The sequence below is a fragment of the Podarcis erhardii genome (assembly GCF_964252035.2).
Source record: "Podarcis erhardii genome assembly, chromosome: 1".
NCBI classification, from domain to species: Eukaryota; Metazoa; Chordata; class Lepidosauria; order Squamata; family Lacertidae; genus Podarcis; species Podarcis erhardii.
Genome location: NC_138497.1, coordinates 87,433,818 through 87,445,964, shown reverse-complemented (window position 1 = coordinate 87,445,964; position 12,147 = coordinate 87,433,818). Strand labels below are relative to the sequence as shown.

Genomic DNA, 12,147 nt, shown 5'->3' with positions numbered 1-12,147 from the left:
CTTTTGGATAGTTTTTAAAATATGCAGCTATGATTTTAAACTATTTTAGACTGCAATCTTTATCTTATTTGAGAAGGTGTGTGGAGTATCACAATATTATTGTGATGTAAATTGGGAGACATTATGTATCATTCTTCAACAATTATTTGTTCTCCTTCAAAGAGAGACTCCAGCCTACAGCTGCTGAATTATAACTTGCCAGCAAATTTCACACCAAGTCTGGGAGCAGCTTGCCTACCTGAGAAAGCAATTGTCCCTCTTTAGCACCATTTAATTTACACTATTCAACTTGCTATGCCAATTTATCATCAGGGGCCACCTATATGAAGTATATCACACCTAATATGGTCAGATCTGATCTTCATTAGTACACTACATACCACTGATATATCATACATTGCTTGGCAGTTTTTTCTCATTTGGGAGACAGGAAACAAAACTTTTCTCTATGTCCTTATAGTTTGATACCTACAAACTAGGAGAGCATCCTGAGGTGGGCTCTGTCCCCGAAAAAGCTTATGCCACAATAAATCCAACCACGTTAACTGACTCATATATACAGCAATAGACAGTCTCCAATTCAGCAATTGAGTCAACCTAAGTTTAGCATGATTAGAATATTATTTATTCGTTTAGAAAATTTCTCGACCCTTTAGTATTAAAACCTAAGGGTTCACAATACATAATAAAACATAACAAGGTACAAAAGTGTTAAACACATCATAAAAACATAGTAAAATGTAGTGGCAGAAATACAGAAGTGAAAAATTTGATCTTGGAGGTCAGGAAATGCCTGGACAAATGTAAAACAACTGATGGCAAACATGGAAAACGCCCACTCCAGTGATCTGTAGAGCATGATGCCACCATTAAGAGTAAAGAACCTTTACTGAATCAGGAGAAAAGAACATTTTCAGATAGAAAACTGTATTTTATTCTGGGCAATCTTTTGGGAGGGTGCACATGCCAATGGACAGACAAACTAGGCATGATCAGAAGCAAAAATGGACAAAACAATTAATATAAATGTCTGTGGGCCAGATAGAGCCCAGAGCATGGGTAGGCAAACTAAGGCCTGGGGGCTGGATCCGGCCCAATTGCCTTCTCAATCCAGCCTGCGGATAGTCTGGGAATCAGCGTGTTTTTACATGAGTAGAATGTGCCCTTTTATTTAAAATGCATCTCTGGGTTATTTGTGGGGCATAGGAATTTGTTCATTCCCCCCCCCAAAATAGTCTGGCCCCCCACAAGGTCTGAGGGACAGTGGACCAGCCCCCTGCTGAAAAAGTCTGCTGACCCCTGGCCTAGAGTCAAATTGAAGCACTGGGTCTGAGGTTCCCCACTACTGACCTAAGTGGTCAAACATGTTTGTACTGAAAGCAGTCTTTCAGACAAACTTGTCCCAAGGCCAGGGTCAGCCTAGGATGTTTCTCACTTCAGGCAAAACAGAAAATGCCTCCCCACACCTGCTGCTGCTTCCCCTTCCACTGCCCCCCCCGCCTCCTCCTCCTCTGCAGCGCTCCCTGGAGCAGGCAGAGGGCAGCTGCAGGGGAGCCCGGGAGAAGAGGCAATAGGTGGGCCTGGGGGAGGTGGCAAAGATGAGGTACACTCCTCAGAGACCAAATCTGCAGCCTGAGACAACTTCCTTACCTTGTCTCATGTGCAAGATGGCCCTGCCTGAGGTTCACCACTAACTAATGGACATGCATCCAAGGCAGTTTTGCTTTTCTCAGTGACTGTTGTATGGGGACTGCCACAACCAAGTAATTAACTGTTGGAAGCACAAGCGCGCCACCTAGTGGTTATGAAAGGAAATGCTTAAACTAGAGATTAAATCACTCGTAGGATACATTTTTGTGTCCTTATTAAACAGTGGTAGTTTAATCAAACATTTAACACATTCAGTAAGAACAACTACTGTAAAAGTCTCCTGGTTTCTTAAAGACTAATAAATTTATCACCTGAGACTTCAATCTCCAGCAACTCCTGGTAGGACTTAGAAAAAGATTGCTGTCTAAAACTCTGGATACAGATAGGTAGCCGTGTTGGTCTGCCATAGTCAAAACAAAATAAAAAAATTCCTTCCAGTAGCACCTTAAAGACCAACTAAGTTAGTTCTTGGTATGAGCTTTCGTGTGCATGCACACTTCTTCAGATACACTGAAGAAGTGTATCTGAAGAAGTGTGCATGCACACGAAAGCTCATACCAAGAACTAACTTAGTTGGTCTTTAAGGTGCTACTGGAAGGATTTTTTTTTATTTTGTTAAAACTCTGGAGACTGACTGCCAGCCAATATAGACAATACTGAGCTAGATGGACCAATGGTCTTATTTGGTATAAGATAGCATCCTACAATCCTAACAATGTTCAGTATTTATTACTACCTTAGTAATAATGAAAACAGTACTATAAATTATGTATATATTATTCCCCCCTCCATGCTACATATGGGGGCAGGGGCTTAGAGATAATGGCTTGCCTCTGGCAGAATAAAAATTTGAACTTCAACTTTCCCAAATTTTGGTTGATTTTCTTAACCTGTACACTACACTACACTACACTACACTACACTACACTACACTACACTACACTACACTACACTACACTACACTACACTACACTACACTACACTCACTGCTAGCTTCCCAAGACCATGACTAGTGCCGACTGCCCAGGATCATTGTTGACAGAATGGGGTATAAATCCAAATGCTTTAAAACTGCAAATATATCTCACTAAAGGTCTTGAAGAAACATTGAACAAATGATTAAACAAAGGTAACAGCAGTAAGCAGAACTGTGAAGGTTGTGCAATAGTGACAGAAAGGGAACACTCTGATAGGAAAGCACTGAAGGAAAAGATTCAGTGTCTTTAGAGGAGGTAAAAGAATGCCGTGATTGTGCTGGCTGGATATGTAAATGAGCAATTTCCCTACATTCCATATACGGGACTGAAAGAATTGTGTCCCCTCCAACCTTCTGCATTTTTAGTGGCAGTGCTTTAATTAATTTCTTTACTCTTGAACATTCCCCAAAGGGTCAGCAGGGGGTGCTGCATGTCAGAAGATTCTTCCATGGAAATTGTATTTGTCCCTTCAAGCCAACGTTGCTCTCAGGTCTGCAGAATGCTACTGAGTTTGAAGAAGAGATGTTCTCTCTTCACATGGCTGGCCACAGCAGACACCAGTAAACTCACATCAGAAGCATGTCCCATCTGCCCAGAAGTAAAATGTTTTGAAACTAATGTGAAATACTTGGTCCTGGGTACCAGGGAATACAAGAATGTCCCAACCTAGAATGATTTTGTTTACATATTCTGTAATGAAGCAGTAGTGGTTTGTTGCCAGAAAATCCTGATCCAACATAGAAAATGGAATGTAACATTTAGGTCAGGGTTGTCCTTCAAGTGCCTTATGATACAATTCTGGTACCTGGATCCAAAAGCTCATTCTTTACCACTCACTGACCAATACTGACAGAATGCACCTGGGAAGGAATTCGCAGGAGCCCGATGGTATTGGAGCAGAATGGCACTTGGGGATATAATATGTCACTCACTGGCATTTCCAGGCAGGGTTGGGAAAGATTATTGTATCTCCAATGAAACATTGGAGAGCTGCTGTTAGACATTGCAGTAGACCAGGATGGACAAAAGAGATCATAGATAGGGAAGGATTTCCGACTTCCAATTGCTGAATAACAGTGACAACAAAATGACCCCCCTCCCCCAAAAAACCCCCCAAAACAACGACAACAAAAATTATTGCTACTGAAAAGAAGAAAACTGAAAGTGGAGGAGGTAACCAGACGTGGGTTTGTGTATGGAACGACTGTCATGTCAGTTCATTTCTGCCACTCATATCAAATCCCTGGCCTCCAAATTCTATAATTCTAAATGTAGTTGGTGTGTCTCCAAAAACAAAGGTGATCCTGCTAGCATGAAGTCCACCACCCACAGACAGTCCTGAGCTAGATAGCTCAATGGTATGACGACTCATATAATGCAGTGCCTTATGTTCCTTCCTATTTTGCTGAACTTTAATGAAAGAGGGGAAATAAATTTAAACATTTAATAATCTAATGACTGCACAAGATGGAAGAGCTACATAAACATGATTTAGGATTGTAGCATATGCCTCCATCCTTAATCTTTTCTCATTATTCCTAAACTTGAGAACCAAATTCCTTAAAATACTCACTCAGTAGCCACGTCTCATTTTTTCACGAGTAGCTTATTTCTCAAGGGTGGTGATGGAGCTGATGGTTGCTTGGTAGTCACATTCCTTGATCAGGAAAGTCTGTGCACTCTGACCCTGCTCAATAACGCTTTTTACTTGCCCATGAGCTGCATTCTGACATTGAAAAGAGGTTGTGGATGGAAATGCCTGGGATTGAGCAGTGACTCCAAATGTTTCACTTCAGAAGCTGGCAGTCCTAGCTCTGTGTCGGAAACCTTTTCCGATTGTTTAATGCATGATTTATTTCTCCACTCACAGGTTTCTGAAAACTGTCTTGCATCTATCTTAACTCATTTTCCGGAAATGGAGCTGCAGTCACCTCAAGGGTATCCCTCAACAACTGAGGTGTCAGTACACAGAATTTTCAGTGAAGAAGCCACCTGCTGGTAGGAAAAAGTAATTATTATGCAACATTTAAAACTAAGAAATACTTCTGTAGTAGTCTCTTATACAATACTTCTGTCTTCTGCAATTTCCTCTTCTTCTGATTCATTTGTTTCTGGAAAGATTTAGAAGCTGAGTAACATGCCACAAACACACTTTCAATCTGTGTGTGGATTAATCTGGAATAACAGGCACATGGATTCCCAGCTTGCAAAATCTAATAACACAGATAAGATTCCCCACACAATAAGCATACATAAACATAATGAATTCTCCACCATCAACACATGTTCTTGTTACAGCACTGACAATAAACTTGTAAGCACAAATGGGTTGTTGCAGGGTGTAGCAGTTTGTTAGACTAGGACCTGGGAGGCCAAGGGTTCAAATTTGCACTCAGTCATGATACTCACTGAGTGATTTTGGGCCAGTCACTGTATCTCAGTTTTGTTGTTGTTGTTGTTTAGTCGTTTAGTCGTGTCCGACTCTTCGTGACCCCATGGACCAGAGCACGCCAGGCACTTCTGTCTTCCACTGCCTCCTGCAGTTTGGTCAAACTCATGCTGGTAGCTTCGAGAACACTGTCCAACCATCTCGTCCTCTGTTGTCCCCTTCTCCTTGTGTCCTCCATCTTTCCCAACATCAGGGTCTTTTCCAGGGAGTCTTCTCTTCTCATGAGGTGGCCAAAGTATTGGAGCCTCAGCTTCAGGATCTGTCCTTCCAGTGAGCACTCAGGGCTGATTTCCTTAAGAATGGATCGGTTTGATCTTATTGCAGTCCATGGGACTCTCAAGAGTCTCCTCCAGAACCATAATTCAAAAGCATCAATTCTTCGACGATCAGCCTTCTTTATGGTCCAGCTTTCACTTCCATACATCACTACTGGGAAAACCATAGCTTTTACTATACGGACCTTTGTTGGCAAGGTGATGTCTCTGCTTTTTAAGATGCTGTCTAGGTTTGCCATTGCCTTCCTCCCAAGGAGCAGGCGTCTTTTAATTTCGTGGCTGCTGTCACCATCTGCAGTGATCATGGAGCCCAAGAAAGTAAAATCTCTCACTGCCTCCATTTCTTCCCCTTCTATTTGCCAGGAGGTGATGGGACCAGTGGCCATGATCTTCGTTTTTTTTATGTTGCGCTTCAGACCATATTTTGCGCTCTCCTCTTTCACCCTCAATAAAAGGTTCTTTAATTCCTCCTCTCTTTCTGCCATCAAGGTTGTGTCATCTGCATATCTGAGGTTGTTGATATTTCTTCCGGCAATCTTAATTCCGCCTAGGGATTCATCCAGCCCAGCCTTTCGCATGATGAATTCTGCATATAAGTTAAATAAGCAGGGAGACAATATACAGCCTTTTCGTACTCCTTTCCCAATTTTGAACCAATCAGTTGTTCCATATCCAGTTCTAACTGTAGCTTCTTGTCCCACATAGAGATTTCTCAGGAGACAGATGAGGTGATCAGGCACTCCCATTTCTTTAAGAACTTGCCATAGTTTGCTGTGGTCGACACAGTCAAAGGCTTTTGCATAGTCAATGAAACAGAAGTAGATGTCTTTCTGGAACTCTCTAGCTTTCTCCATAATCCAGCGCATGTTTGCAATTTGATCTCTGGTTCCTCTGCCCCTTCGAAATCCAGCTTGCACTTCTGGGAGTTCTCGGTCCACATACTGCTTGAGCCTTCCTTGTAGAATTTTAAGCATAACCTTGCTAGCGTGTGAAATGAGTGCAATTGTGCGGTAGTTGGAGCATTCTTTGGCACTGCCCTTCTTTGGGATTGGGATGTAGACTGATCTTCTCCAATCCTCTGGCTACTGCTGAGTTTTCCAAACTTGCTGGCATATTGAGTGTAGCACCTTAACAGCATCATCTTTTAAAATTTTAAATAGTTCAGTTGGAATACCATCACTTCCACTGGTCTTGTTATTTGCAGTGCTTTCTAAGGCCCGTTTGACTTCACTCTCCAGGATGTCTGGCTCAAGGTCAGCAACCACACTACCTGGGGTGCACGAGCCATCCATATCTTTCTGGTATAATTCCTCTGTGTATTCTTGCCACCTCTTCTTGATGTCTTCTGCTTCTGTTAGGTCCTTACCACTTCTGTCCTTTATTATGGCAATCTTTGTACGAAATGTTCCTTTCATATCTCCAATTTTCTTGAACAGATCTCTGGTTCTTCCCATTCTGTTGTTTTCCTCTATTTCTTTGCATTGCTCGTTTAAGAAGGCCTTCTTGTCTCTCCTTGCTATTTTTTGGAAATCTGCATTCAATTTTCTGTATCTTTCACTATCTCCCTCGCATTTTGCTTGCCTTCTCTCCCCCGCTATTTGTAAGGCCTCATTGGACAGCCACTTTGCTTTCTTGCATTTCCTTTTCATTGGGATGGTTTTCATTGCTGCCTCCTATATAATGTTGCGAGCCTCCACCCACAGTTCTTCAGGCACTCTGTCCAGCAAATCTAAATCCTTAAACCTGTTCCTCACTTCCACTGTGTATTCATAAGGGATTTGGTTTAGATTGTATCTTACCGGCCCAGTGGTTTTTCCTACTTTCTTCAGTTTAAGCTTGAATTTTGCTATAAGAAGCGGATGATCTGAGCCACAGTCAGCTCCAGGTCTTGTTTTTGCTGACTGTATAGAGCTTCTCCATCTTTGGCTGCAGAGTATATAATCAATCTGATTTCGATGCTGCCCATCTGCTGATGTCCATGTGTAGAGTCGTCTCCTGTGTTGTTGGAAAAGAGTGTTTGTGATGACCAGCTTGTTCTCTTGACAGAACTCTATTAGCCTTTGCCCTGCTTCGTTTTGATCTCCAAGGCCAAACTTGCCAGTTGTTCCTTTTATCTCTTGATTCCCTACTTTAGCATTCCAGTCCCCTATAATGAGAAGAACATCCTTCTTTGGTGTCACTTCTATAAGGTCTTGTAAGTCTTCATAAAATTGGTCAATTTCAGTTTCTTCAGCACCAGTAGTTGGTGCATAAACTTGGATTACTGTGATGTTAAAAGGTCTGCCTTGGATTCGTATCGAGATCATTCTATCATTTTTGAGATTGCATCCCAGTACAGCTTTCGCCACTCTTTTGTTGACTATGAGGGCCACTCCATTTCTTTTATGGGTTTCTTGCCCACAATAGTAGATATGATGGTCATCCGAACTGAATTCGCCCATTCCTGTCCATTTTAGTTCACTGATGCCCAGGATGTCAATATTTATTCTTGCCATCTCATTTTTTACCACATCCAACTTACCCAGGTTCATGGTTCTTACATTCCAGGTTCCTATGCAATATTTTTCTTTACAGCATTTGACTTTCCTTTCACTTCCAGGCATATCCGCAACTGAGCATCCTTTCGGCTTTGGCCCAGCCGCTTCATCAGCTCTGGATCTACTTGTACTTGTCCTCCGCTCTTCCCCAGTAGCATGTTGGACGCCTTCCGACCTGAGGGGCTCATCTTCCAGCGTCATAACTTTTATATACCTGTTGTCTTTGTCCATGGAGTTTTCTTGGCAGGGATACTGGAGCAGCTTGCCAGTTCCTCCTCCAGGTGGATCACGTTTGGTCAAAACTCTCCACTATAACCTGTTCATCTTGGGTGCCCTGCTCGGCATAGTTCATAGCTTCTCTGAGTTATTCAAGCCCCTTCGCCACGGCAAGGCAGTGATCCATGAAGGGGGTATCTCAGTTTAGCCCACCTCAAAGGGTTATTGTGAGGATAAACTGGGGAGCGGGAGATTATCTTTGGAGAGCAAAGCTAGGATATAAATGTGGTAAACAAAAATAACTACAGTAGCCTGCTTTGAATGAGTTGATTCTAATTTGTTCTTCTTGTAATTCTGAAAACAGAATCTGCAAGGAGTGATCCTCAATTAAGAATATAGAGCAGTGTGCAATTTTGTGTATGTGGCAATTATGAGAAAATATGTGTTTGATGTGGTGCAACAAATTGAACAGACAGCATGTTGCTTCTGTGCTTTTAAATGACAGCCAAACAAACTGGGAGTTTCATATTAGATAAATACACCTTCAAAAGTCGCTGAAGGATAAATAACCCATAAGCTGTCCTGATAAAAGTTGGTCCTCACTATTACTTTATTGTTGTGCCTTCTCCTTTCTCAAATGAGTCAACATGGCTACCTGTTTTTGGGTTGCATCCCACTAAATTCTTCACAGAATTGGAAAAGTTAGTCATCTCCATTCACTTCAACGGGCTGACTTTGAGTATGAGTAAGGCTTTAAATAAGATTTTGTAAACAAGGTCATTATATATAAACTTCCAGGATAAAAGGAGACCTGAGTTGGCTCTGAGGGAGGGCTCACAACTTTTTTTCATAGTTCCTATACAGGAAGCCTGCCTCAAACGTGCTTGCTGCAAACAAAATAAACTCTCTTAAAGACAATTTGTACCGTTATTCCGCTTCGACTTCTCTCTCCCGAGCTGAGGAGAGCAAACACGACACGCGCTTCCCGCCAAAACTCCCTGAGCGCGAGCCGATCGTTAACGGTCACCAGAAAAATTTTGAGGAGGGAGGGGTAGCTGAGCCCTGCGGCGCGTGCCCCCCTCGCTCCGCCTATTCCCCGCGCTGCAGGGAATGCGCATGCTCGGAAGCGGGGATCCGCGGAGAGGTCTTCTTTCTTCTTTCGCCACCACCGCATTTAAGGGAGCTGTGAGGTGATGAGGGGGCGAAAATGCGGGAAAACTCCCATGGGGTGCATTCACATGAGGGGCGGAGGGAGCGTGTGGAAACACACGCACGCATATGAAGATGATAAAAGTTAAAGGGTGTCCATTGAAGGATGTTTACATTTAATAAGGAGAAGAGCGCGCGTTTGTCCATGTTGATGAGGGATTCATTTTCCCCCTCATGATTAGTTTTACTAGCAAACCAGAGCTTAAAGTAACCCTTTTCCAGCCCTGGAAGGAGCACGGGGAGCTTTCGCATGACAAAATTACACGCTGCATTCGACACACGTGTCGCAACACAGTTTGGAAAGCTCTGCTGTACTCCTTTGACTGCACATTCAAATGAAAATATGAAACATGCGGTGGTCATCACAATGAAATAAACCGATTAGATCTGCTCAACCTCTCAGTATTGATGGGCCAATATGTTTAAGTAGAGCTGCCCAACCTCATTTCCAAATAAAAACCATTTCACTCTTTTCCTAAACAGCAGTTCTTGTTTTTCCTTGCTTTTGATCTATTCCATGTTTCAAACTGTAATGTTTCCAGTGAGTGATGGGTGATAGGTTCTAGGAAACAATTGTACAACTGTTAACAGTACCATTCATGTAAAATAAAAATTGTTGCCTGAATACAGACCTTGGGACTGGTCGCTATGCAAATTATTTTGTCCCTGTTTTTTAAAGTTTCTGTCTAGTTTTGTTAGAGTAAGGACAGCACTGTGATATTATTTTGCAGTTACATCTTGCAATACCTTCACAGGAAAAAAATATTGTTTATCAAATATGACATTACATTTTTTATCAGGTAACAATGACAAGTAACCCAGTAAAGTCTGATGAAAATAGAAAAAAACGTAAAAAGGAAGAAAAGGTGAGCAGTTTTAAATAGCTATTTTTATTTTTTAAATGTGAAATGATTGCAGTTTCTGTTTTGGTTCTTTTTCTTTTCCAAAAATGCCTTTCTATGACACATACAGTCACATGTGATAAGTGTGGTGTGAAAACAAGTATGTGCACAGTTCTGCAAGGCTGAAAGATTATTCCAGCTTTCCATTGTTTGTTTTCTGTTGACAGAATGAATCTTCAGAAAATCCACAAATGTCTTCTTTTGAGAAAATGGATTTGTCTCTTTCTGAAAGCTCCCAGGCAGTTCTCAAAACTGAAGCCCTAGAAAAAGTTTTGAATGGTGACGTATATAAAATTATATCAACTTGTAATAAATATCACTTAATTAACTTTTACATCTACTTTTTACTAAAACAAATATTTATATTAACAGATACAAGCAAAGAAATAAATATTCTATTATCAAAATATGTTCATATTTTAAGGCAAGTATACTGTTTTATTAATTTATTTTTCATAGTATTTATCCAGCTAGTGTAACAAATATTCAGCTAAATTGTTGATAATTTCAAAGTGGTATTTGTAAATTTTTTATTAATTAAAACATTAAACCAACAAACTATTGTTCCTTATCAGGAACAACTTCAGTGTTTGACATTTGCTCTTCACTTTATGCGTAGACCTATCCTCTGTTAGTGACATTTCATAATATAATTACTTTGAAATTAAAATAATTATTTTGTTCTGATCTCCCTACATATTGACATTACAAGTAGCTGTCTTTTATATAGGGTCTACAATTATTTATTCTGTGAGTTAGGAATATTTTAAATACAAAATTATACCTAAAAAATGAGACACATATATATAGCTCCAGTTGCATGTTTACATTATTATTGCAGAAATGTTTGCAGAATAAGTAGGTACCAGCAGACATCAGTAAAAATTAAAGTTAATTTGTAGCTTTATATTAACTACAGATTTTTATTTTTATTTTTTATAAATAAAGTGAGAGAGCAGCAATGGATGCCTCATATGTAGAGGAGCTTGGAGGAATTCTGAAAGAAGCTGGTTCTATAGAATATCACTTGAGATTGAAATGGGAGAATCTAAAGCACAGGTTTGCTGCAATGACAGGCCCTCTACAATGTGATAATGGATTATCTAGCAAATGATCTTTATTCAAAGGCACTGGCTGCATGTTTAGAGTTCTATATCTGCTGAACACTAATGTATAATTGAAATACCCTTTTATCTGGCTGGATGCTTGATGTACACACTTGTATTGTATACTGTCTTCATGCAAGTTATGATTTCACTGCCTGTAAAAAATATCTCTGTCATGAGGATAGAATCTCTGCCATGCATGTCTACCTGTCTGTTCTTTGTGACCTCTATTCATGACCTCCAGCCCTTACTACACATCACTTGCTCATATCTTTCTGCAACTGCATTGCTCCTCACAATGAATTCTGTAAATTCAAATGTATGTGGCATTGGCACTGTGGATATTTTCTTCTGAGGACTTAATATGAGCAACCCTGCTTTTTAATGTTTAAAATTTGTGAACTCACATGCTTATTAAATAGATATTCAATGAACAACAAATCTCAAGTTGCAGGAGAAATCCAGTCAGACTGAAAACATGGGATTATTTTATTTGTTTTGTTGTATTATATTTTTTTGCTGTAATCCACCTTGGGGTCTTATGGGGAAGGACAGGTTAATTAATTAATAATATCTGAACTATAGGCTATGTTCAGATATCCTGCCACTTTCATAAGTTTTGGTAAAGCAAGCCTCAGGACAAGGAGGGGAATGTGGGAGCTGTTCCACTCTATTAAGGGCTATTTATGGCCCGTTTAATCTTATTAGCCAGGGCCTGGTGCTGTGATCCATTGCAAGCATTTCCTCCAGGCAGCAGGAGGAGGATGGATAATTCTGGCAGTGGGTGGCTGGCTGGGTGGGCCTGCCTGCCACAGATCCATTACAA

At 40.8% G+C, this 12,147-nt stretch overlaps 1 protein-coding gene and 1 long non-coding RNA gene across 4 annotated transcripts; one reads left to right on the top strand and one right to left on the bottom strand.

Moving 5' to 3' along the window:
* Nucleotides 1-2,272: 2,272 nt before the first annotated feature.
* Nucleotides 2,273-9,140, bottom strand: LOC309337088. Its single transcript, XR_014154108.1, has 3 exons — nucleotides 9,030-9,140; nucleotides 2,638-4,622; nucleotides 2,273-2,567 (listed from the first exon to the last, which is right to left on the bottom strand). It is a non-coding gene; the product is annotated as an uncharacterized lncRNA (long non-coding RNA).
* TEX12 (testis expressed 12) lies at nucleotides 4,804-11,762 on the top strand. 3 transcript variants are annotated; one of them, XM_081853612.1, is made up of 5 exons: nucleotides 4,804-4,941; nucleotides 10,114-10,179; nucleotides 10,383-10,494; nucleotides 10,588-10,639; nucleotides 11,164-11,762. In XM_081853612.1, exons 1-5 carry the CDS (start codon nucleotides 4,819-4,821, stop codon nucleotides 11,327-11,329), a joined length of 519 nt encoding a protein of 172 aa, XP_081709738.1. In that variant the 5' UTR covers nucleotides 4,804-4,818; the 3' UTR covers nucleotides 11,330-11,762. The 3 variants fall into 3 exon arrangements, with proteins under 3 accessions (XP_081709738.1, XP_081709739.1, XP_081709740.1); XM_081853613.1 differs by lacking the exon at nucleotides 4,804-4,941 and adding an exon at nucleotides 9,183-9,294; XM_081853614.1 differs by lacking the exon at nucleotides 4,804-4,941 and adding an exon at nucleotides 9,185-9,248.
* The last annotated feature ends 385 nt before the right edge of the window (nucleotides 11,763-12,147 follow it).

Bases quoted from the DNA above. Each gene is read 5' to 3' on its own strand.
- TEX12 (XM_081853612.1), top strand. From the start codon at position 4,819: ATGGATTCCCAGCTTGCAAAATCTAATAACACAGATAAGATTCCCCAC. The intron at 10,180-10,382 runs GTGAGCAGTTTT...TTCTGTTGACAG, and splicing joins AACGTAAAAAGGAAGAAAAG to AATGAATCTTCAGAAAATCC. The intron at 10,495-10,587 runs GTGACGTATATA...TTATATTAACAG, and splicing joins CCTAGAAAAAGTTTTGAATG to ATACAAGCAAAGAAATAAAT.